This window comes from Tursiops truncatus, chromosome 11 (assembly GCF_011762595.2).
Source record: "Tursiops truncatus isolate mTurTru1 chromosome 11, mTurTru1.mat.Y, whole genome shotgun sequence".
Taxonomy (NCBI): Eukaryota; Metazoa; Chordata; class Mammalia; order Artiodactyla; family Delphinidae; genus Tursiops; species Tursiops truncatus.
The window spans coordinates 91,418,776-91,446,156 of NC_047044.1; the positions used below are offsets into that span (position 1 = coordinate 91,418,776).

The following is a 27,381-nucleotide window of genomic DNA, read 5'->3' on the forward strand; positions in this document are numbered from 1 at the left end:
AAGTTGAAAGAACGGAGAGCTTACTTTCTGTGTCAGTCAGCTTTCACTAGGTGATAATGCAGTATGAAAAAAAAATTTTTATTGGCTAATAACTAAGATTCTTCTTCATTCTAAGTCATAGGCTGAAGGAGCAGCAACTGTCCCCCCACCCCCTGCAATTCTAGGTCTTGTGGCAGAGAGAAAATCCACAATGACAGAACCATACAGTATACAATGGTTTTAAAGCTTTTTCTTAGACATAGTACTTACTTTCTTAGACACAGCACTACTTTCACTCACATTCCATTTGGCTAAAGCCAAGTTAGACATTAAGAGGGCAGAGAAGAAAAAAGCTCTCATGGGGAAAGACTTCATGTCACATGGCAAAAGGCAGGGATATATAATCTTACCAGAACAAGAATAACAGTGAGCTATATAATCTACCACACCTCAAAAATACATAATTATAAAAGCTTAGCACAACAAAGATTTCTAAACTAACAAAACTGAATCTACTCCATGTTCCAGCATTACCGTAACAGTTGTCATAGGATAAATCACCCAAACTCTCTAGATTTCACGTCGCTCAACTGTAAAACTGAGGTTAGACCAGATGGTTGCTAAGTTTGATTCTAGCTCAAATTTTGTATTATTTTACTAATGTCTAGCTATACTGATGCTCTTTTATAATTAATTTTTCATTATGAAATACACTGAACATGCAAGATATAAAGTCTGATATAATGAACACATGTGTATACATTATCCAGATAAATTAAAAACAAAGCCCTCTGTGTAACACTACCAGATAGCATGCTCCTCCTTCCCCATCCCCAACTCCTTAACACAAAGATAAGCATACTCTTGAATTTGATGTTTATTAGTCCCAGGCATACCTTATACTTTTTCTATAAATTCCCCTTTTCATTAATGAAACAACACACCTTAAAGGGATAAAAGGAACTGACATTTATCAAGGGGTAATTATATGTCAAGCCCTAAACCAACGCATATTCTTTTCCCATTTATTTAAGTGACAAGTTATACAAATTCAACTTTACATCTGAATTAATACATCAGTAACCACGCTGCTATCATTCATCTCATTACACAGATAATAATTAACTTAATAAGGTCAACAGACACCCAATTTCAGCATGGAGTTGTCTCCATTGCATATGAACATTTCTTATGCATTTCATCCTTTAAATTTTGCAACCAGGGAGTGTTCTAGCGTTCAAAATGCTAAGCGATAAACTATACTGTATTGGCCACAATTTTCTTCTCTATCTCTCTGAAAATGGAAGAGTCATTTGATATAATTGCTAAGGCCCATCCACACAGTAATGAGTTCTGACAGTACACACTCAATTTAACCACCCTGCACACTGGTTCATATATTAGCTCCAACAGGATTACCAAGAGGTTCTTAAACATTCAAGTATCTTTTTAAAAGTAACTTTTCATTAAGTCATCCAAGCAAATAACAACAGAACTCACTCAACAAACCAGAGAGTTTCCTCAATCTGATACAGAGCATCTAAGAAAAACCCACAGCTAACATCATACTTGATAGTGAAAGACAGAAAGCCTTCACCCTAAGATCAAAAACAAGACAAAATGTCTGCTCTTACCGCTTCTATTTGGCACTGACTAGAGGTTCTAGCCAGGACAATTAGGCAAGAAAATGAAATAAAGGTCATGCACCTTGAAAACAAAAAAGTGAAACTACCTCAACTTGCAGATGATAAAATCCTGTACATAGAAAATCCTAAGGAATTCACTAAAAATTGTATTAGAACCAGTAAATGAGTCTAGAAGGTTGCAAGATATAAGATCAAGATATTAAAAAATCTGTTGTAGGGCTTCCCTGGTGGCGCAGTGGTTGAGAGTCCACCTGCCGATGCAAGGGACACAGGTTCGTGCCCCAGTCTGGGAAGATCCCACATGCCGTGGAGCGGCTGGGCCCGTGAGCCGTGGCCGCTGAGCCTGCGCGTCCGGAGCCTGTGCTCCGCAACGGGAGAGGCCACAGCAGTGAGAGGCCCGCATACCACAAAAAAAATAAAATAAAATATAAAAATCTGTTGTATTTGTATATACTTGCAATGAACAATTTAAGAATGAAATTAAGAAAACAATTCCATTTACAATAGCATCAAAAATAATAAATTTAATAAAATGTACAAAACTTAATACTCTAAAAAACTACAAAACATTGAAGAAATTAAAGAAAACCTAAATAAGCAGAAAGATAACTTAACCTCTTGAATCAAAAGTCTTAATATTAACATGTCACTACTCTCGAAACTGATCTACTGATTCAAGGCAAAGCCTTGGCTAGGGTTGAGGGTTGGGGAAGAAATGAGGAATGGCTGCTAAAGCGTACAGGATTTCTTTATAATGTAATAAAAATGTTCTAAAATTAATTGTGGTGATGGTTGCACAAGTGTATGAATATTTCAAAAACCACTGAGTTATAAACTTTAAACGGGTGAATTGTATGGTATGTGAATTACATCTCAATAAACCTGTTTTTTTAAAACAGCAAACTAGAGTTGAGTATTTTTTCATTTATTTTTAACCTATGACTTTTACTGAGTCACACTTTCATGATGGACAAAACAACTATACCAAAAGAACTGAGTACCGGTTCCTACTTTAGGGAATTTACATTTCTAGGCCAACAAGTATACGTGTAATTATACTAGTGATAAAGGGCAATATACAGAAAATAACAGCAATCTTGTTCTCCACGTGTTCATCTTAGATAAGCCAATTACTTTTTTTCCCTTTCCTAAATGGGACATAATTCTATGATATTTATCTCACAGGATGGTAATAATGGGCATGAGATACTCATATAAGATAAACGAACAAAACAAATTTTATCAACAAAAACAGTACTGAGCATGGTGCAAATGAACACTCCAGGTACATATACGAATAAAGTCTTCCACACACGGAAAATGCAATTAACCATCTTTACCAAAAGGACTAGGAAGTCTTAAGTGAAGCAGGAGCATTCCCTTTTATTATAAACTGGCACTATAATCAAAAGGCCTTACACGTAATTAATGATAATATTTATAAATGAGGTATACTTACTGACCTTTCTGGAGTTACATAAAGCTTTGTCACATTTTATCAATACTGTCTTTATTCAATATGAAGTGTCTTGCCACTGTATTTACCAGTACTTTACATGTATCTTTCTAGAAATAATTATTAGGGGAGGTAATGGGGGGATGGGTAAAACAGGTGAAAGGGATCAAGAGGTACAAACTACAAATTATAAAATAAATAAGTCACAGGGAAGTAATGTCACAGCACAGAGAATACAGTCAATAATATTGTAATAACTTTGGTGTGCAACATATAATATCGAATGTTTTATACCTGAAATATATAAAATTGTAAGTCAACTACACTTCAATTTTTTTAAAAAAGAAATAATTAGTATAAATTGACTGAAATACCTATGTTTAATGAAACACTTTGGCACATCTCATCATGTATTTAGTATAAGATTAATACATTTTAAGTGCCCAAGCTTCGTTGTCAGAAAACATCTTAAAATATGCTGGTATCATTATGACGTACTTCAGAGGTCATTTAACAAAAGAACAAAAAATAAAGTAAGTAACCTGGAATAATATTTATGAGCTACACAGTGTCTGGCATATAGTATACACTTAGTAAATACTGACTAAAAGAATAATAGGCTATATACATACAACTAAAATCAAAAATAATTCTTAAGCGAAAAAACTAAATTATTCTTTATAAAGCAAAGGTAGTAATCTAGAATATTTCTGACAGAATTGCAAACTAACATGCTGGCATGTTCAAATACAGCAGGTTTACATACAAAGGTCAACCTTCCTTTGAGGAGTCAGAATGCTTATTTACTAACAAAAAGTAACATATGCCTACTTACACAAAATGCTGCCTCTGACAGGGTGCAATACATAGCAGCATTAAAATTAATCTAATCTGACATGAGAGACATTTTTCAAGGCTCATAAATCTTGTTTAGATAGTTGATTTTACATTTCAAAAACTAAAATACTGTTTTGAAAGAAATCTACTTTTGCTTATTACTACATAATGATGAAAATCCTCTAAAATAATAAACATACCCCAAAGGAAAACCCCTGCAGCCATCTTATCAGTTCTCTCACTGCAACAGAAACTGAAATACAATTTGCATAGTCACTGTGGTTGGCTAAAGAAAGCAGGTTCATGTAACCAATCAGAAAGCTAGAAATTGGGCAATCATAAGGGGAGAAATTTTTAATCTGCCCGGCAACAGCCTAAAAATAGAAACAATATGCTAGTATGAATCCCAGAATAGATGTGACTATAAGAGCAAAACCACCAGCAAAAAACCTTTACTTTCTTGGGGAAAAAAGATGCACCTTGCATTTCATCATCTAGAATATTAAACTTGCAACTTTTTCTTACTAAGTGGCAGTTAAAGAAAAATGAATGCTAAGCTAAATTAATGGGCCACTTTCAAGTTACATGCCATTATCCATATTATTTTACTTATATACATATGTGTGTGCATGTACATATATATTTAAGCATTCTTTTGTCAGGAGAAAAATTAAGCACTTTAATCATAGTTCTTACATCTCTAAACCTCTAAAAATCTCTCAAATCTGAACACCACTGCATTTTTTCCTATCACTTTTCCCCTGCAATCATTTGAGAATCTTACTTAAGGGTAAAAGACTATTTACTATGTATTAAAAATACAAAGATTAAATAATTTATCAAAGCAGATCTCTAAATAGGGTGGGGATTATGCCTTATTTATTTTTGACACAAACTTGTTCCAACATACAGTAGTGTCTTCCATATGGTAGACATTCAATAATTGTTTCCTCAATCAAACTAAAACAATTCCTGTCAGTGAGGAAAACAAACCATCTTATTGTATATGTCAAGTAAAAGTTAAACATGTAAATATATAATCTGTAAAATACTGCTATCTTTGGTTTTTCAATTTTGTCTAATGTGGGATAATATTAAAGTTGACAACACTTGACTTTTCTTATTCTGTCACCCAAGTAAAAGAATGTTTTTCATCATTCTAACTTTCCAACCTAAGTATGCTTAGTATGCATGTTTCCTTGTACATAACAAATTTACTTTGGAGAAATTTTAATTCCTAAAGATGGCAAACAATGTGCAGTCTAATGTAATAACCATGAAGATTATGGGCTACTGAGGAATGACCAAATTTAAAAATAAATAAACAGAAAGTAAAGAGAAAAGGAAAAAGAACTTTTTAATTTCAAAAATTTAAATTATAGCTGCTGAAATGAAAGGCTGGTTAGACAATCAAAGCATATTAAAACAAATGCTATTTATCAAATTTCACGTTCTACACATTTCTTACATCAAACCCTCCATCAGTATGTTTTAGTGATGTAGTAAATTAACTTTAAAATGTTTTCTTTGGTCAAAAAATGAATTCATGTATTTGATACTAGGAAAGTCTTAAAAAGTTCGTTATGAAAATTACATGTAAAGGACTTATTTTAATAAAGCTTAGAAACAATGTCTCTAAAACATATAAGAACGCAGAACAGTTTTAAGTAACAAAAAGAGCTCCTGTGAAGGATGACGAAACATCAAATGAGCAATCTATTGAGCAGTATATCCTTTTAATCTAGACATTTAAAGATAGGTAGATTTTAAAATTAAGTTTAACCATGCCTTTTTAAAAACATAAATACTATTATTTTAAACATTCGTCTGAATGAAAAGTAACAGCTTATTGTCTTCACTTTTCTTAACGTTGTATTCACGTGACTTGGATATACAGATCTAACTACAACTGTATTCACATCTTTAAGATAACTTAAATATTATATGTACATAGATCTTGTTTACTTATCTGAACAAATAAACTATGATCCTCATCACAAAGGGAAGCAGTATGAATTAACCTATGAGTTACAATTAGTGGGGGAGAATATAACAAATGGGTCAAAATTTGATAACAAGGCACAAGTGGGAAAAAGTATTTTATAATTCCAGATATGTAAGTCAAATATCCCTTTAGATATACATCTCAGCACTTCGTATTTTCTTAGGTATTATTTAAAGCAGTTATAATACTTTTTATTTTTACTTACACTAGCCAGTTTCATTTCAAGAGAACAGAAAAAGCATGAGGTTTGCAGAATATTATTCAAAGTAAACATTTTATCACACACCAATAGGAATTTGGGGGGGGATTGAATAATCAATGGCACCTTAGTGTTAAAAATTAGTACAGCAACTAAAATGCCCTGGACAAGTTTAGATGTGTTCCAGAAACATCACCCTCCATCTCTCCATTCTCTGCCCCATCCGTAGACCCTCCCCTCCAACAACCCACAGGAATTTAAAATGTCAGCTGAGAACCAGATGTTCTTGTGGCCCTAGCCTATGGGTACAGAAGTCTAACTTTAATAACAAATATAACTAAACTAAAAGAAGAAACCTAATCTTCTTTCATATCCCAGAGGAAACTCAAATTCTTCTTTGTACCTATAATTTTTCTCTTCTGTAGCAAAGCAATATTGCTAGTATGTTATCCCTTTGCAGCTCTAACTAAAATTCTATTTACCACAACTTTTTGAGCTGATCTTATCTGCAAATCTGTATCTTTCTTCAGTTAGAATTTCAGGAAAAAAAAGTTATGCTTTTGATAACAAGATCTCTCCTGGGCATACAACTCAGAATGGACCAGCACCCACCCCCAACCCCCCCAGGGAGCAAAAAAAGAAAAATTACGTTCCTAGTCTGAAATCTTTCTGGCAAACAATACGTGAGAATATAATCTACTTGCTTCAGGCAAATGTTCCTAAAAAGCTGAGTTAATACAGGTTGGGCTATCAGAAGCTACTATCAAAAGTTCGTGATGTATTTTAAGAAAATACAGAGTTCCTTTACCCAAAATCAAGGATTATCACTTTGTTTCCTCTTTCAGAACCTAAAAAAATCTGCAGATCTGACCAAAAAACACTATACTTTGGAAACTCTCTTAGTCTCTCTCCTCTTAACCATCAGACCAAATGAGCTGATGTTTTCCACACATTCTATGAACATACAATTGATAACCACAAGCATACTGAGATCTCATGTTCTTCTACTCTCATCTAAATCTGTTCATATTAGTTGTGCTTGTTACCGAATTCAGTTGTATGTTTCTAATTTAAATTACAGAATACAATTAAACTTCGTATAAACTGATGAAACATGAATGCAAAAAAAAAAGCTGTTAGATCTGTATCGGTAAGAGAATAATGCAGAAAAAACGCAGATTGGAGAGATTTGGGTTAGGCAAATCATTTAAAATCTTTAGGTCTAAAGTTTTCCATCTGGAATAAATGGAAAACAAATTAGAAGACCTGAGAGAATACTTATATTTTGATTCTTAAATAAAATTTTAATAAATTCCACTCTAAAGTCCACTGCTCTACTGAGAAATGGCGAAGATAGCTTGGTGTATTCATGCATTTATCAAATGTCTACATGGTCACTATTAAAGGACAATTTTTAAGACACTAAAGAAACAATGTGATTAAAAGTATAAAAATATAGCCAAAATTTAAGTGTTACAACATGTAGATTTTAACATAAATGTGGGAAAAAAATATAGGCAGTAATACTATGTGTGGTCATCTTTCCACATGAATGACCACGAAACTTAGGAGAAGTACTCTATTTTCCACTAACTGCCATCTGTCCAGTATAGACTATTCAATCCTAATAATCAAAAAAAGGCTTTCAGATGTGTGATTACAAATAAACCCCTACAGAGCCCTTACTGTCTTCCTGATAGGGTTAGTACACCCAAGTTTTATGAGCCAGATTTCTAAAAACTGACTCTGCATAAAGAATAACTCAAATTTAAATGGGAGGGAAAAAAAGAGTATGCCTTTCTTACCAATCTCAATTTCAATTGCACTTCTGCTCATAACCCTATTTATAATTCAGTTAGTTACATCCACAAGACTTCACAAGTAGTTGCTTAGAAACAGCAACATGCTGAGTTCAGGGCTACTGGAAATCTGGCTGTCTGCCACATTAAAATATTTAACTGAGCCTAGAGCCTCCAGAATTTAAAAAAGAAGAAAGGAAAGAAAGGGAAAAAAAAAAGGAGATGGGGGATAAAAAAAAAGCCCAAAGAAATACAATGATAAATGCAATACACCACCAAGCTCTTTTCAAGGGTTCACAAATTCAGAATCAAAGACCTTATTTTGGTATTTTCAAATATTTGTTATATTTCTCTAGGAAATTTTTTATCATCTTTTAAATGTTGGAATGAAGAGTCTGAAGCTATTCTACTGGAGAACAGAAGAAATGTGATTAGCCACCTCACTGTTAATGGCATAACAACTGACTCAATAATATACTGTGCAAAGAATAGCCCCAGTCTGTAGGAAAATGACTGAGACTTCCTACACTAGATCTTGAAGGCCCAGAGACAAAAAACTATACATTCTCATCAAAGTACTCTATCCCTGTAGGCCTGGTTAAATACTAAATGAGAAATTTTCTACCCCAAACTGCACTGTTTTTCCATTTTAAACACCTCTAATAATTAAAAACTTAAGCATATTCAGAAATGTATTAACAACCTAAAAATTAACTGTCATTTTTCAACAGAACCTAAAAAGGCACTGAATACGTTTCAAGACTCATTTACTGATAAAAATGAAAATTAAGAACATAAAGACTGTTCCTTTAGCTGATAGTGGCTACTTCAAACCAACAGGAAACTTCACATTTAGTAGTAAAACACCATAGGCATTTCCACTAAAGGCAAAAACAAAAGTGTAATACTATATTCACACATTTATTGTTCTAGAAATCCTGACCAAAGCAGTAAGAGCTCAAACAAAAAAGATATAAAGAAGAAAACATTTAATTCAGAACAGCAAGAAAAAAAGGTATCTAGAAACATTAACATATAAGAAAAAGATTCATGAAGCTATGAAAATATGTGAAATATTAGAACTATGTTGGGTATATGACTCAATGTAGAAAAATATCAAAGGCACAGAAAAGTACTACAAGTCACCACACGTTTTGAGAAATACGTGAAAGATAAAAAACATAGTGGGGTTGCACTCCAGCCCTTCCCAGCTGGACCTTCCTTCCCTCTCTGCTCGCCCTGTCTTCTGTGAGTGCTGATCTGCTGATCTTCAGATCTTCAGATCTTCCGTGCACACCGGGTACTGCACTCAGTCAGGGTGCCTCGCACGTGCTGGTGGGCTGCAGGTGGCCAGCTCCAGGCTGCGCCACCGAATAGCCGGGGAGCGCGGCCCGGGGTTGGGAGGCGGGTCTACTGCACAGCCGCAGTGACAGAGGAGCCGCTCCCAGTTTAAAAAAAAAAAAAAAGCGTAGTGGTATGGAATTAGTTCCAGAATAAAAAAGAACATCTATTAGTGAATAAAAAGGACAAAAAATTCAAAAGAAAAGTAAAAAAAGAATCAAACAAGTAACTCATTAAAATAAGTTAGAAAAAATGTTCAACTTCAAAATAATCAGGGAAAGACAAAACAAAGAGAAAATACATTTTTTTTTTTTTTACATCAGATTGGCAACTACTTATTGTTAGCAATAATGTACAGCAATGAGTAGCACCATACATTGCTGGTAGAAGACTTCACTGTCATAACTATTTTCAGGGGCAAATAAGCAGGAACTGTGCACCACTTTGACACACCAAAGACACTTTGAGATGTATCTTAAATACACTAATAATATGTTTTAAAAAGGTAATATATCAGGATACCTACTGCTGCACTGTACTAGCAAACAATCAAATTTAACAGCCATCACTAATAGTTCAAAAAAAAAAAAAAACTTCAGCATCCACAGTAAAGAATAAAGAACACTGGGCTTCCCTGGTGGCGCAGTGGTTGAGAGTCCACTTGCCGATGCAGGAGACACGGGTTCATGCCCCGGTCCGGGAAGGTCCACATGCCGCGGAATGGCTGGGCCCGTGAGCCATGCGCTGGGCCTGCGCATCCGGAGCCTGTGCTCCGCAGCGGGAGAGGCCACAACAGTGAGAGGCCCACGTACCGCAAAAAAAAAAAAAAAAAAAGAATAAAGAACGCTAAGAAAAGTAAAGAATGTGGTAGATCTCTTTTAAAGGCATGAATATTAAGTGTACAAGCAGCTACAGAATTCACAGTACTTAACAGTACAAACACTGAAGGCAGACATACCTCTTTGAATATGGTATGATCACTTCCTTGTGAAGTTACCTGTCCAAGATACTTATTCTCTCCTTGCCTCAGTATCCTCATCTACGAAATTGAGACTATTATAATGCCTGTCCTCATAAAAATGTTATGGGGATTAAATGAGAATGTAAGTAGAAAGTTCTCAGACATATAAGTAGTCAGTAAGTGTTTCCAGTTTTTATGCAATTATGTTTTAAAATGCAAAATAATATATTTCTAAACATTTATATATCTCAATATATAATCTCTGAAATATCTCAACTGATATTTCAAAGTCTGGAAGGATAAATGCCAAACTAGTTACAGCAGTTCACTTAGGGAGAAGACAGTAGAATATACAGACTTTCACTTAGACTTGCTATATCAGTTTCAATTTTAAAATGAAAACACATTCATGTGATTTTTATCTTAACAGTTAAGCTCATTCCACTTCCCCCAATCTCTTTAATGCTAATGCTAAACCAGGGCAGCAGTGACATTTATGAATGTGGAAAGGGTAGTGACCCACACAAACCCAGAAGAGACAGGGAAGGAAGGCTACCATTCAAAACACAAATTCCCAGCATATGCCATGAGAGGAAGTACCACCTCCTTCACAATCACTTGGGTCAGCATCTACCCAACATAAAACAGGAAAACTCAAACACAAAAAGGAGTACAATCAATTAAAAATTCAGGCTGGGGGGGGTGGGTAAGGATTATACAAAGGAAAAACAGAAAGAAAGGAGGCATAGGGGATACACCCAGAAGCAACAACTTTCACCAAAGAGGATTTATAGAAAAAAAGAACTGAGAAAAAAAGGAGAGAAGAAAAAAATTCACAGATCCCCCCTCCCAAAAAAAAGTTTTCCATAGAAAAGGCCTACTAATTACCAAAACAGACTAAATTAAAATAAGAAAAAAAAAGTTTTTAACACTTAGACATACTGTGTTAAGATTTCAGAAAAACAATATGAATAAATACTAATATCTTAGAATTTTTAAAAAAATCATTTTTAACTACAAAGGAATAAGAATTAAACTGACATCAGACTTGTCATCAGCAATACTGAATGCTAAAAGAAACAACAATATCCAAAGTTCAGGGGAAAAGTTATTTTTAGCCTAGAATCCTATTGCCAGAAAATCAACAAGGATAGAAAAACTAAAGGTATTACTTCTGAGCAAAGTCTGAGGAAACAGATTATTGCTAACATAATTATATAAAGATATACTACAGACTCAAGACAGCAAAAGGCCCTAGGAAGAAACTCAGATAAGGGAAACAGCAATGCTCCATAAAACAAGTAAAACTCATGGGCAGACTGAAATAACTGAGGACCCACCATCTTTAAAACAAATATTCTGGAATCAAAATCCAAGATAATTACAAAATGGGAGTTGATGGACTTAGAGATTGTGGAATATGGCACAAAAATAAATAAAACTATCATCTAAAAATAACTTAGGTTTCAAGCTGGGTAAAATATAAATATCATCAAATATGTGCTATAAAAAAGAGACATACCTTAAAAGAGCATAAAACGTTGAGAACTAAGAGGTGAAAAATGATACATGACGCAAATGCTAACCAAAAATACAAAAAAAAAAGTTAAGTATACATATAAAGCCTATATGTAACATATTAAAAAAAAAAGTTCAAATTGAAGATCAAGTAATGGGACAAAAAAGATATTTCTAATTAATAAATGGTACAATCCACTAGAAACATTATCTTTGATATATCTAAATAATATCGCTTCGAATAACATAAAGAAAAAACACGTTTTTAAAAATTCAGGAAAAGACTAATAAATCCACAAAGACACACCTTTTTCTAAAATCTACAGATAAAAACAAAAGAAATATTAAAAAATGCATTTCTCAATTAACATGCTAGAAAAACAGAAAAATAAATAGAATTGTATATCAAAAAACCCAGAATATGAATTTTTTATGAACAAAACCAACATACATTAATATTGACTGTGCATGTGGTGACAAGGAAATCATAAATTCCAAGACCACCCCCCCCAAAAAAATTCCCACAAGGCCACATTCTCGGGCCATAACATAATACATTTAGATAAACAATAATGAAATGAGAGGGAAAGTTATCTCCTTATAAATTAAAAAAAAAAAAGAAAAACAAAACAACTTTGGATTAAGGAGGAAATCAGTGGTAAAAATAATAAAAACGACAAAGTATTAACAAAATACAACCCAGGGAATTCAACTAAAATGATACTCTGGAGAAAACCTTAAATGCACGTATTAATAAAAAAGCACAAACTCAAAAATGCTAGTAAAAGTTATAAACCCAAAGCAAGTAATTACAATAAAAATGGAAAATTATCATGGGAAACTCAATAAAACAGCAAGCAATCAATGAAACCAAAAGCCAGTTCTTTGAAAAGACTACTAAAAGGGGGAAAATATAGCAAGGAGAATCTAAAGAAAGCATAATAAACAATACTAGAAATCATGAAGAAAATATAACTACAAATATAAGGTAATACTCTTGGTTCAAATATTTAAGTATATTAAATGTTATCAATGGAATACATGAAAAAGACTGAGGGATTTTAACTTACCGCAAACTCAGTAAAATTCAACAGTGGGAGGAGGCTGCCAAAAATGTCAATGCAAAGTTAAACTGCAGAACAGAAGTACACAGTCAGAGGAAAGGGATATTTTTTAGTAATACATTTACTTATGAGCATCACAGATAAAGAGAGACTTTTAAGAACAGCAGGATGACCAGGCTAAAGAAGGACCTAGAACAATGTAGTGTATGAGGAAACGTTGGAAAACAGAGGATATTTAGCCTAGAAAACACAAGGGAATTTTAATGGCTTTCTTTAAATAGTGCAGATCTGTCATGTAAAAAAGATAGATACACAGAGAAAGAGACAGACACAAGGTAGAGGGCAGGAACAAAACAATGAAAGGCCAATTTTGTCTCAAAATCTGCAAATGTTAATTTTTTTTCAGATATCCAACAAAAGAAGGAACTGCCTTAAGAAATTAGAGCCTCTCTCTTCTGTCATTAGAAAGGTTGACGCAGAAACTAGATAATTACCTGTCAGAAATACCAAACAGTAGACTCCCATGCAAAGTGTGATGTTAGAACTACTAGATCACTTAGGCCCATTTCACTTTGAAGATTTCATAAGTCTACACTGCTTGCTAAATAAATTTTGTTGCCTAAGAGGAACACAAAAACTAAAAATGCAAATTTTATCCCCCAGATTTTTGGATCACGCACACTCAACCTCAGCAGTCTCAAAGATTACACATCTTTATGCTCATGGCCTTTATTTTTTTGTCTTACCTGCTTCCTTTTAGGTTTATTTCTCTATAGACAGAATACTCCTCTGTCTTACTTTCCATCATCTTTCTCTTCCATGACCCCCAACTCTAATACCAATCAGTAAATTCCTCTGTTTTTTGGTCTAACAACTCCTTGCCTCTTTACCTATATATATAAACCAGTCAGTCTATTTCCACCATCTTCCCAGCCCAATATTCTCCTAAACAATGGCTCAAGAAAAGTCTGAAAATATTTCCCAACCATGCTCTCCACACCAGGAGAACACATCCAACCTCATTCTTCCATCCAACCTCAAGCACATTAATCGAAATTGATATATTTCTACTATCAGCATTTCTCCAATCCTAAGGAATTTGTTTACTTAGAGGAAATACACCCACAAACATACATTTTTATACTTCAACAGAACATACGTTAAAACAATCATTTTAAAAATCCCAAGCAATATTGTCAAAGGGCGACAGGAAATAGTTCATGCCCCTGAAACATGAGTGTGCCTTCTATCACAGCTGGCCTCTAGTTTTTTTTAAGTACTCAACTACACAGTAGTAACAAATGACGAGCACCGTTCAGAATCTAGAGAACTGAAGTCCCACCTAAAACTAACACTTTCAGTTTGCAGAAAGAACCTGCTATTTAACTCCCAGAAGGCAAAGGCAGAGAACTGCCTAATCTAATTCATTTCCTCCACTTCTCTAAACTAGCCTCTCTAAACTACCACTAGAGTGGTAGCCTCTAAACTACCATCCTTCATTTCATCCAACTTCCTCACCTCCCCCTAAAATTATTATTAGATCAATCAGTAATATATTTTATCATTGGCCATACTGATATCAGTATGCATTTCTTTATAAACATAAATCTTCATATCTTTACAGTAACAATTATATATTCTTTATTTTATATAGTTTTTTACTTCAATGAGATTTTTTTGTATGCAATTTTTCAGACATACAAAAAAAGAATAATATAACAAATGCCTATGTACCTTTCACCTACCTTAAGAAATAAAATATTAGATTCAATGGAATTTCTAATTAATACACTCATGTTAGTTTTAAATTCTTAAATTCACTTTGTAAAATGGTGATATATTTAAATATGTGGAAATGGAAACGATGAGGGTGGTAGAGAAAACTTGACCATGTTATATATATATATATATATATATATATAAATACACATTATCTAATGTATGCCAATGAGCTCCTTGTAAAAACATAAGCATTCTGATTTTGATGAAGTCAAAGGGGTACATTTAAACTAAAACTTTATAGTTTAGTAAGGTTACAAAATGTCATCGCTCCGTATGTACCAGTTGGTGTCACTACAACGGAGAACACAGTAACAGGACTATAATGATGAGAGACCTAAAACTGATTTCTATGTAATGTGAATATATTGTATGCATGAGTAATGTTCACATATGACACCCACTGTTAATTTCAATTCGAAACCGAGGAAAATTAGAGAAGGTGAAAATAATATTTTTTTAAAAATCAAATCCAAATATGACATTCAGAATCGCCTGAAAATTAACATTAAACAATCTAGTAATCCTGGTATTACTAAAACTAAAACAAAGAAAAACTTCCCAAAGGTGAGAGACAGATGTAAGGCCTGAGGAGGGAGGGGAGGCAGAAGGGTTATCACAGAAAAAGGACCTGAATCTCTTACCTGTGGACAGCTTGATACTGTGAAAAAGATTTCCTCTTCTGTTAACCACTGCTACTCAGTTCATCTGTATAAGCATTAAAAGCTAATGCAGATTTCTAGATCAGCCTTTTTGAGCCTGAATTCCTCTTTTGGTACATATTCATTAAAAATAATAATAATAATAGGAATACAGTAGATTGGCTACATATTAAAATTCCTTTCAAACAGTGGTTCACATCTGTTATGTAGTTTGTGCAGCAAACATCCCATCAGCCACAAAAGCCAGAAGACATCAGACAGCGTGTCAATGAAGCTCACAGAACACTCAACATACATCTTCCAAAGGACTGTTGCAAGTGAAGATGCCTAGAATCAGAATTCTTTTGTATGGCTTTCTATGCTGCCAACTATTAGGTCTGCAGCAACTGTGTGCAGTTAGGTACCTCCCACATATTACCCAATAGTATCAATAGGCATGAATCTGTAAAAGCAGAATAGAAACTTAAAAGGCTTATAGCTTCTTACTATTCCACATATTCACTGGCAATTGTTCAGGTCTCAGTATTCCTATTCTAATGCATCAACTCTGCTCTTTCAGTCCAAAAGGCTGCATTCTTATACATTCCAAACAGAAAATCCATGACACATATTATTTGCTGCCCTAGTACAGCCAGACTGCAGTTACAGCTAGCTGGCGCCAGAAAGAACAATTTACATAAAGCAGTCCTCATTTCATGACCAAACTAAAGAAGAATACTGCTGAGTAAACCCTCCCCCATCCGTTCCCCAACAGGCACTGACTGGTTCTAGAATATATCTAGTTATCTATTTATTAATATGATTAAAATCCAGGTAATAAGAAAAAATCAACTTGTAGCTCTTATATAACTGAAATACCACCTCCACCCCACCAAAAATATTTTTAACCCCCAGAGATATTCAAAAGCCTTAGTTTATTTGTGGCATGGGCCAATATAATTACATAAATCCAATGACTGCTATTTTTAACAATCATTAAAAATATAAACTATAATTCATATTAGCTAAACGCTGTCCTCATTCTACTCTACAGCTGCCTTTCAAATTTAACTAATCACTAAAATAGTAAATGATCATTAAATAGGTGTGTTCTTAGAACCAAATTGCTTTATGTTTCACCAAATATAACAGGACAATACATCTTCAGGTATCACTGTTGTGATGTTTAAATAATTCAACATATTTACCACTAGTTAATACTACTAAAGCATGCACTGAATATCAAAACTCAGGCGTGTTATATTACAAATATCTACACAAGAACATATTTTGTGTGGCATATTCTTTTTTGAACCTAAATCATTTGTGTATTGTTTTAATTGGCCAGATCTGACTGGGCAAGAGTTGAATCATTATCTATGAAAGTCCTCTGTTTAAAATTTTTTTATAGTTACTTTATGACCTACTAATAAATAGTTCTATACCTCCACTTCTATTTTTCCACTACTTTATTGAGTTTAAATATATTAAATTTCATTTTCAAATAATAAATGCGAAACTAGTTTAGTGCCACATCTAAAATGGTAATAAAATGAAAAGTATTTAATACGCTAACTAGGGGTTATCCAAAATATGTTCCTTATTTTTTAATCTTATTTTCAGCTGTCTTAAAACATAGGTCTTAAATTATCCCTATCACACAATAAGGATAATAAGGCCCTAGATAGGGGAATGATAAAGTTACATATCAACAGGAATTGGTGGACTTCTAATATGTGGATAATCTTAAATGTTACCCACATTATCTTTGATAAGCTGTAGTAGATTTCCTCAAACAACTATACTCTCTTCTTAGGATCTGTGCCCCCACCAGCGGCAGATGAAGGTACAGGGACAAATGCATAATAAGACGGTGTAACTTCACATAGTAGACCCTGTATAAGCAACACTTTGTGGGAGGAAAGGTCTTATACCAAAACAACAATTGATCATAAAATCTCAGAGTTGGAAATCATCTAAGTATTGTATTCCTTCCATTTTTAATTTTGCTTCCTCCTTCTCTCTTTCTACTTTATACACCCAACTATTTGAATAAAAGTACTTTAAAATCAAAGGACCTAAAATCCTTTAGTCCATCAGAAAATATAATGTTAATGACAAGTATTTAGATACTGTTTTTGAAAGTCAAATAAGTTAAACAATCCCCTCACAATGAATTAATCATAAGAAGCTCAAATTCTCTACAGCCTGCTTAAGTGCCAACAATGGAAGTTACCATCTAGCTGAGCATTTCTCAAACTAACAATGGTAAAGACCCAATGTTTTATTTCCAATCCATTACATACCAATATTCTTGTAAAATACAATGAAAATGAATTATTTGGGGGAAAAAAGGCATATAAATTAAGCCTTTTTCTTATTTGATCTGATATAAAATTATTTTATTAGACTGATGTGAAATTTCTAGACACTTTTTTTTTTTCTAGACACTCTTAATTTCAGTTATCTAATGGAGAACCAGGAACAGATGAACTGAGGAGAACTGACCTTGAACTGATCCACGGAACACATTCTGAGTAGGGCTCACCTAGGCACTACTTATCCCATCCTACCCCCGGCATTCTCAATCTCTCAGCATGTTAAGCATCTCATATTTACTTCTCTCTTCCTTTTTTCCCTGCCCCAATGTAAACTCCTTGGGGGCAAGGGATATTGTGTGCCTGCAATCAAAACAGTGTCTGGCAAATACCAGGGGCATAATAAATATTTGTTAAATTTGTTGGATCAGTTGATTATTCACAGTCCATTTTTGTTCTCACTCTATCATGCTGCCCTAGCACAAATAAGAATGCTTGTTTTGTCCCCTTTAGGTTCTTTAAAGTCTTCAATTTGAGATTTAAACACCTTGCTCTCCGGCATTTTTACTGTATTATCAGCCAGGTCCCTAACAATCCCCTCTCCCTAAAGATCCTTTTCTAAAGTATCCAGTACCCCAGATTTCCCCCCCAATTTCATAATGATTGAAAAAAGAAACAGAGAAAAAAAAAATCTGTGCTGGAGGAAACCTTGTGAGGAAAAATAACCAATCTTACTCACACTTAATTTGTATCACACATACACTAGGTACTTGTTATGCCCATTTAAATCCCAGTATCAACTCTGTATGGTACTTTATTCCCATTTTAAAGATAAGAAAGCTAAAGTTCTGAAAATAAGCAACTAGCCTCATCCCATAAAAAATAATGCATAAGACCTATTGAGCACTTACTGTAAATAACCATTATACTTTGAGCACTATTGTACGCTTTTCATATAAACTTCTAACTAGTGAGTGGAAGAACATGAATTCACCTTGACTCCAAAGTTTGTGTTCTTCCCTGTAGTCTAACCACCTCCCTTGTTTAATGGTCACAGAATGGCATTAAGAGCTTAAATAATTTATCCAAACTATACAACTACTCACTAGCAGCACCAGAACTATCACTTCTATACTAATACTTTCCACTTTGCATGCGATGATACTTGTATGTCAGCAAAAGAAACACCAGTCAGATGACTCCACTGGGCAGCAGTGCCTGGTTTACTTCAGCAGGGAAGGTAGAAGCCCTCAGGAAGATGCAGAAGCAACTCTTTTCTCTGGTGTTAAACTCCCCCCTTCATTAAACTCAAAGAAAACTCCCTCCTTCATTAAACTCAAAGATTCGTTGAGTCAATAAGCACTATTTTCATCATCTCCATATTCACACATTAATGTCCAATAACAGACTGTTACAAATTACTAATGAGAACACTTAGTGAAAGCTCTAACCTGAGCAATTTATTAAAAATCCCTTCTTTGAATAAACTTTAAGCTTTCTCCCAAATCACTTTCTCTTTCGGGAGTGTAAGAAGTGGAAAACAGGGGAGCCCATCAGTGTTTCCTATGCAAGTTAACCGGTGTTTCAATTTTCGCTAAAGCTTTCTCTCTAATTTGAAAGCCATTTTCCAAAAATGAGTAAATTTCTTTTAGCACTTCCCTAGAGTTACCTATGTCATGGTATTACATGAATGCTAAGAAGCTGGCTTTTACTCTGGAAAATGTGGAATTCAAATTTAAATCAGATCATTATTATACACCGCCAACGTTTCACGGATCATGGTAGTCTTCACGTAGTTGAGATGGTCAATGTTTTGTAAACAGAAGTGATATTTTTACAAAAATAACAGCCTCTGAAATTATCTAGTCTAGTGCAGTTAAGAACACTTTCTTTTAGGAACTTACTCATTTTAAGTGCTAAAATTTCTTAGCTCAATCAATTTAGGCAAAAATCTTTTATAAAGCTCATTTCATTTACCTGTTCAGGAAACTGCACATCTTGAATATAATTTAACATTTTTTTATTCAATATCATCACTATGAACATCAAGTCAACAAATAGTGATGTCTTTAATAGTGATAACATGTAAAGAAATGAGAATTTATTATCACATTAAAAGACCTCAAGGAACTTGTATGTTTCTAGTTTGTATTTTTTTAATCGCCTCACTTTCAACCAATTGTCAGTTTTTCCTGTTGTCACTGGATCTCCTTCAATCAGCCACCAATGGTACTCTAATATAAAAATCAGGACAAGAAAAACGTTAGCAATGTGCCGTATCTTCTAAAGAGCAAGCTGACTTTATATATGCTCTCTCTCCTACCAAGTGAAGTAGGTTAGATTTTACTTATGTTTACTTTCTTCTGGATGAGAAGCTGTATTTTAGATATTAAAGGTTGCCAACAATCTGTCAAGTAAGTGGAATAGGGATTGAAAAGGAACAGCTCTCAGGGGCCCAGAATCAATGAAGAGGACCAGCTGTGTGGAGTAGGCCCTATCTGAAGGAGACAGTAGCTACTCAACTGGAGGTTATTTTTCTCAAGCAAAAATACATTTCTAGCACTGCCCAATATTCTATTTTCTGACAGATGAGACATGCAGATTTTTGTGTAAAATCTGACAACTTTAAATGTTAACTAGAGAAATACGGCAGTGGTTAAAGGACCAAAGAAGTCTGCTGGCTGCCAGTTTGTGGCCAGTGAAAGAGAACTATACTGTAAAGACTTTCATTTGTACTGAAACATATAAAACTCTAGGCCCTGAATTCACATCATCCCTTTAGAGAAGTTATTTTCTCACTGCATATTTGGACTACTCAGCCAGACTAGAACTGAAACATTTCTCCTACTCTGATTCTGTAATGACAACATTCTATATTGGCTTTACTTAATAAACACATCTGCCACTACCCACATACAGCAAAGGATGGCTAATTTATTTAACAGAGTAGAACCCAGGAGTGCAAACATGAATATATCAATTACCAAGTGGATGCTTGGTAATTACTTCTTGCTTCTAAGCATGAGTTCTGCTTCTTGCTACTTCTTGCTTCTGAGCATGAGTTCTATGAGAAATTTCCCATTCTTTCTAAACATACTACATTCCCTGATCCAATCACATTTGATAAAGTATATGACATCTGAGAAGCAAAGAAACTGAAGAGCATTCAAATACTACTGGAAAATTAGCATGCCAGATATTTGTAGAGTATTTCCTGGTACTATTCAGAAACATTATATAAACTAATCATCAACATATCCTTGCCAAATAGATAGGATTTTTTCCCTCCATTTTGTACATAAGGAAATGAGAGTCAGAAAATGGAATGGCCAATATAAGAAAAGGGTAGCAAAAACAGAATTCAAATTTTGATTTGAACTCTTGGTCAGTGTTCTTTTCACTACCTCAACATTTCTCTTAAAGGTTTATGCTAGTGAAATGGCTTGTGAAAAAGGGTATTTCCTGGTACTATTCAGAAACATTATATAAACTAATCATCAACATATCCTTGCCAAATAGACAGGATTTTTTTCCTCCATTTTGTACATAAGGAAATGAGAGTCAGAAAATGGATGGCCAATATAAGAAAAGGGTAGCAAAAACAGAATTCAAATTTTGATTTGAACTCTTGGTCAGTGTTCTTTTCACTACCTCAACATCTCTCTTAAAGGTTTATGCTAGTGAAATGGCTTGTGAAAAAGGGTAAACAAATGGGGAGGACAAGAAGTGACAAAATAATAACATAACACCTCAATTACCCAGCACCCAGATTTATTATGCCCTCAATTATTCAGCGTAATAGCTAACCTGGCATTCAGCATAGAAAATTTGAAAACTGTCACCAACCCCAAAAGTAATAATCCCAGTGAGGTCTAGTTTATGTTTATAGTTGCAAAAATGCAACATGGCACTGAAAGAATTAGCAATAACATCCTGAGTAAACACAGAGTGCTGGTGTTTCCCCATGTATAAGTAATAATCAGTGGATTCATCTTGTGGAGGGGAGGGTGGATGTAAATATTACAGTCCACAATAGAAGGCAAGAAGAATGGATCATTAAAATTTCCCTGAGGTCCTACTCTGAAGGTTAACATAAATTGATCAATAATTTCAACCTGGCCAGTTTCTCTCCAGCAATAAAGAATATCAAACCAAGTAGCTGGTTTACATGGTATGCAATTTTTGAAATCCAGTGAGCTGTTCACACTATGAGAGGCAAAAAAAATAAGAGTGATTAGAGTCACAGCACATTCACTTGCCTATGTCATACTCACTCTAGGGCACAACCTTACTGAAGTGAAATGCACGATGGATAGAACCTCTCACATATATTGGATTTGTCATGCATATTGGATTTGTTATTCTTTTTCCCTTTCAGGAGCAAGCTCCTATATACATTTACATAAAGAAATGTTCAGATTATGAGAATCCATTATTATCACATAAAATAGTCCTAACAATGTCACAAAGTAGTAAGTTAATGGAAGTAAAATAAGCATACTACAGCTGTTGATAAAACTGAGCTAATTATTCCAAAAACATTTTAGGCCACCGAACAAATAAATACTGATTAACTTAGGAAAAACAATAATGTTGCTAAAAGAATTTTAAAATAAGAACAAGTAAAAACACAATTTGGGGGCAAGGCAGCAATTTTAAACTGTTAAATCATGTAAATATAGAACTTATATACTACCTTCATGAAAATTTGTAAGTCAAAAAAGAACATGAAGAATATATGTTCTAGAATACTTCTCAAACTGAATTCCATAGTCCCTTAGCGCCTGGATGTCTACAATTAAGTGACCTAGATCCTGACACTAATAATAAGATCATAATTGTCATACGTGATCTGGTTTCAAACCTTTATTTTCATCGTAACAGCCTAATTGTTCTCATTTTATTAAGAAAATTAATAAGTAAATGTTATAATTTTACATTATAAAATAATTACACAATAATAAAATACCATACATATATCCCTTTAATATTCTGGGGTCCTTCATAAGAATTTAAGGTGCAAAAAGTTACTGTCTTTTAAAAGTTTCTGTATTTAGAAAGATCAAAACTTACTGTTCTATGTCATATTAGTCAGGGATATATTCATAATACTCTATTGACAAAGCTAGAGGAATGCACAATACTATTTAGAAAAAATTTTATTAAGTACTGCGATCCAAACATCAGTGCTTTAATTATAACTAACTGTTCTGCTATCTGAAATAATACGTGAATAAAAATTTCATTCTCCTACTTTCTGGGTCACTATGGACTTACAATATCTCAATAAACTTTTCTATTGATACTTCAGAACAATGTTAAGAAAGCTTTTTGAAAATTTTGAAACTAAATTTACAAAATTATTGAGTCATTACTTTTAAATATATCACAGATTTTAACTAAGATAAGGTGGACATCAACAGTTCATTTCACTTAACTAAAAAACCGAGATTTACTTCAGCCCTGTTGTATAAGCATACATTAGATACAAAGAAAAAGGGTATCCAGACCTAGAAGATGTGAATTATTTCTAAATTCAAAATCTGAATCTGAATGCCAATTTAAGCAAAAACTAGTTAGGATGAAAAGTTAGCCCCATCAAAAATGTGAAAAATTGGATGGCTGGGAGGAGGCAGCATAATGAGAAAGAACTGAAACCCAGTTAAAAAAAAAAAAAAAAAAAATCTAACAATGTTAAAAATTTGTTTATTTTTGTAACTGTGATTTACATCCAGAGAATTAACATTCTTCCCAAAAAGCTACCAAACAATACCTCCAAAACACACACACACACACACACACACACACACACACACACACACACCCCCAGAAAAATCACAATCTTCATGCAAAACACGGCTTACTTATGGCTTCTTTTTAAAAAAATCTACTGAGATAATATATTGTTTTTAATTTCTACAAATAAATATCAAGCAAACTAAAATATCCAACATAAAAGGAACATTAAGTTAATCAGGGCCAGAAAAGCACTACTGTGGTGATCAATTGTTCTGGCAATGTCAGAACATAAGACGGTGAGAAATTACAGGAATTTAACCTTTGACCTCACCATCCTATGTACTGTTTCCATAACAGAGGCTTCAATGTTCTATCAGCAAACATTTCAACTTCTTAGCAAGCAAGCTCTTAGTTCGCCTTCCTATATAAACTTAGTAAAATTCAAATGTTTTTTAATTAAAATGTTCAGAGATAAAGAGTAATGTGGTTCTTACCTCTGGTCCTGATGCATGTGACAAATCTCCTCAGTGGCATAGTAGCTGCCTAAGCAGCTACAAAGACTAGGTTAGCAGCCATTTTGAGACAGCTGCACTGTCTCAGTTGCACTAAAGTGTAATTAAGATGGCTCCAGTGTGCACTCAAGAACTCACACAGTGGAAACTCAGCTATGTATCAAACAAAGCCCCTCCCACTTTGTCAGCCTGCAGGAAGCTGAACACTGACAACAGCTAATGCATATACTGCAACAAACAATGCAGCTACTCACAACACAGCAAACAGAGAAGGCAGCAAGCCAGTTTTGTAACATAATGCCTGTGAATCCCGACTTGCAATACAGAGTTTGGGCACATCCTGATCCCAGACAGCTTGAAGTCCATGCCACATATTAGCAGTTACAGAGATAGAGCCAAATCACACACAGCAAACATCAGGGAATTTGCTTGAAAGAAAGCCTCCATTTCAGTCCAGAAAAAAAAAAAAAGTCAAACTATGCTCAAGGTCCTTTTTTTTTTTTTTACTCTTTTATAGTACTTTTTACATAAAAAGAGTGCCAATTTTTATAATTTCTAGAAAGTTAAGTTGTTTAAATCCTGATAATCGATTTCCATTTATAGAAGGCTAATTAAAGGTTTTTCCCACAGAATCTAAGCCCCAAAGTGCTCAAATCTAGCCGAATGGTTAAAGCTTGCAATCAAATTATTGAATCTTGACAATAATTTTAAATAACTGCTGGGGAAGACTAGAGACATTAGAGCTACAGTGGCAACAAAGCTTATTTTGAGTAATCTGCCATAAAGATAAAGAACAATTTCTTCTCTTCTGTAGTCCAGATGGTCACAAAGACATCTCCAGGTGAGTGGTTGGTCCCAGGGCAAATTAAATTTCATGCAGTGGCTCAGACCTCCCAACATTCTGATATGGGTGAAAAGCAAATAAAATAAAGAATGTAGACACCCCCGGGGGGAAAAAACAAATAGGAAGAACAAAAGGGTAAAATTCAGTCTGAAAGTGGGTGTATTAAGAAGACAAATTTGTTTTAACAGTAACCAACCATCAAGAGAAGGACAAAAGCACAGAAAGAACCTGTTTGCTTGATAGCTCACATCAGCTAGGAAATCCATCTTTTCCTTTTGTCTTACTTGGTTTACCATCCTAAAATTTAGCTGCCTTGTGCTGTTTTGTCTCTATCTACCACTAGATGTAGGTATTTATTAAAACACGTTAAGGGTGTAAGGGGGTGGTAGGGGTACAGCAAAAAGGAGACTGGCCCCATAAATTGATGATTGTTCAAGCTGAGTGATGGGCACATGGAGCTCATTTTTTCATTCTATTTCTGTATATATTTGAAATTTTTCCATAATAAAAGTTAAAAAAAATACTCAGCTTTTAAAAAGTCTTTATTTATTCTCCCTGAGGTAAACCAGATAACGTAAACTGCTTTAAGTACTGTATGAGGGAAAAAAAAGTTTATAGTTGATCTAAGCCACATTAATTCTTCAAAAATATAATGGATTCTCTGAGGGTGGCTCGAATCTATTTGCTAAAAGCAAGAGGTAAACTAGGAAAGATTCGAACAGGATAGACATTACTGGAGCACTAGAATGTGGCTAAGGTTAACGGAGAGACAACCAACCAAAACATTTAGAGCTGCCTGATGAAGAGCAGCTGATATTCAAAAAGCAGATTCTTTCGGAAGCCTGTTCCACAAAGGTTTAAATTATGTAATATACCTTCAAACGTGCGGTGCTCCCCACACCTCCCTCAGCCTCCCCCGTCTCGCCAGACACCTTCCAATGTAAATACTAAATACTTTTTTCTCAGTCTAAGCTTTCCCGGGCAAGCTAAGATGCTGGCTATTGGCTATAAGATCTACCTTTTCACCCAATTTAGACTTCAAAATAAGAGACATAATCTAAGTTCCCTCCTTATACCAATCCTCCTCCAGCCACTACGATCATTTTACTACTAATTTACTATATCCTCTCTATTATCCCAAGGCACGTAAGTCAAATCAATATAATGATTGCCTACTTCATGCAAGGGGCTTTAGAAGACAAAGGAGTAGGGAAGTCCATTAATATAAATCAAGGCTTCATATAAGTTTTTATATACATTGTTTAAACTAATTCTCACATTAACCCTACAAGATAGGTTTTATCTCCAATTCGTGATCGAGGAAACATGCTCAGAAATTAAATAACTTCACGAAAGCGCTAATAGCTAAAATACATCCTAGACTACACTCAGCCCAAGCCTACTGGAGCTTTGTCTGTCCCTTCCCACACTGGTTCTGTTTCTGTGCATCACGGAAACAACTTAGGAAAGAATAACGGTTAGGCTGTTAGTCAGGTAAGTGGTGTCACTGCCAATGTTTCATTCACTCTTTATCCCAAAGAGACTATCCCGGTTCACCCAATAAACCCTACTCATGATTCAACCTAAATTATCTTATCACTGACAATCTCTTCCTTGCTCTCCTTTCCCCTTACTATGCCCAACCCACAAATTGCTGGTGTAATCGCTCTCTCAAGGTCTTTTATATATACCATCATTATACTTAGCATATTTCACTATTTATATCTTTATATATGAGTTCTTAAAGGACAGAAACAACTTAATTCACTTTCCACTCACTTTCATAGTGTGAAATAGTATTTATTTGCTCAATAGATGGTGAGTTGAAAGTAATTCCCTGTGTTTGCATTTCTACCACAAAAATCTCCGAAAATTCTACATCCTTAGGAACCTTCATTTTTAGGATCTCAACTCTTACTTTCTAGCAAGAAGAAGAAGTCAGCTAAGTTTTTAGTCTTGACCTAAACAGCTCTGTACTTCAAAACCCAAGGTGGAAAAAAATACCTTTTGCAGGGCATTTTTCAGTTTTTAAAGTGTTTTTAGAGGCACTACATAGGAGCTAATATGTGTTAGAATAAAGTCTGAAAAATGTCTATAAAAATTATAGAAATATATTATTTACTTTAAAAAGTTTTTAACATTACTAAGAAAGAGTACAGCTTGATTATATAATGTCATAGGTTAAAAGAAATTTGGTTTTGGAAGGGTTAGTCAGAAAACCCAATCATTGCTTATTTGTGAAAGCAAAACACATTTGGAAGGCATTTCTAATGTAAGGTAAACATCTCCATGATTACTCAATGTTTTACCTCTTCCTAAATAAAACTAGCCCTTTTCATATAATTTTTTCATTTCACTCTTACAATGACCATGTAAAATAATAGTGCTATAATCTCAAATTTTTCACGACCAGAGAATGTAATCATTTGCCAGGGGTCACACAAGTAGTAATGAAAAAGAACTATAGGAGAATTAAGTTTAGTCAACTACTACACTTTTTATATATCATATATCACACTATTAGAAATCTATGGGGCTTCCCTGGTGGCGCAGTGGTTAAGAATCCGCCTGCCAGTGCAGGGAACATGGGTTCGAGCCCTGGTCCGGGAAGATCCCACATGCCACAGAGCAACTAAGGCCAGGCACCACAACTACTGAGCCTGTGCTCTAGAGCCCACGAGCCACAACTGCTGAAGTCCACGTGCCCTAGAGCCCGCGCTCCGCAAGGAAAGAAACCACCACA

General features: G+C 34.3%; 1 protein-coding gene across 2 annotated transcripts in view; it reads right to left on the minus strand.

The window, feature by feature from the left end:
- ATF7IP (activating transcription factor 7 interacting protein) overlaps window positions 1–27,381 on the minus strand; it is a 127,629-nt gene that overhangs the window by 85,686 nt on the left and 14,562 nt on the right. The window contains exon 1 of one of the 2 annotated variants that reach the window (XM_033867019.2): window positions 23,777–23,962. The exons of the other annotated variant lie outside the window; for it this stretch is intronic. Within the exon in view, the coding sequence (XP_033722910.1) occupies window positions 23,777–23,793 (17 nt within the window). The 5' untranslated portion in view covers window positions 23,794–23,962. Of the gene's footprint in view, window positions 1–23,776; window positions 23,963–27,381 lie in introns of those variants that run through there. 2 annotated transcript variants of the gene reach the window in all.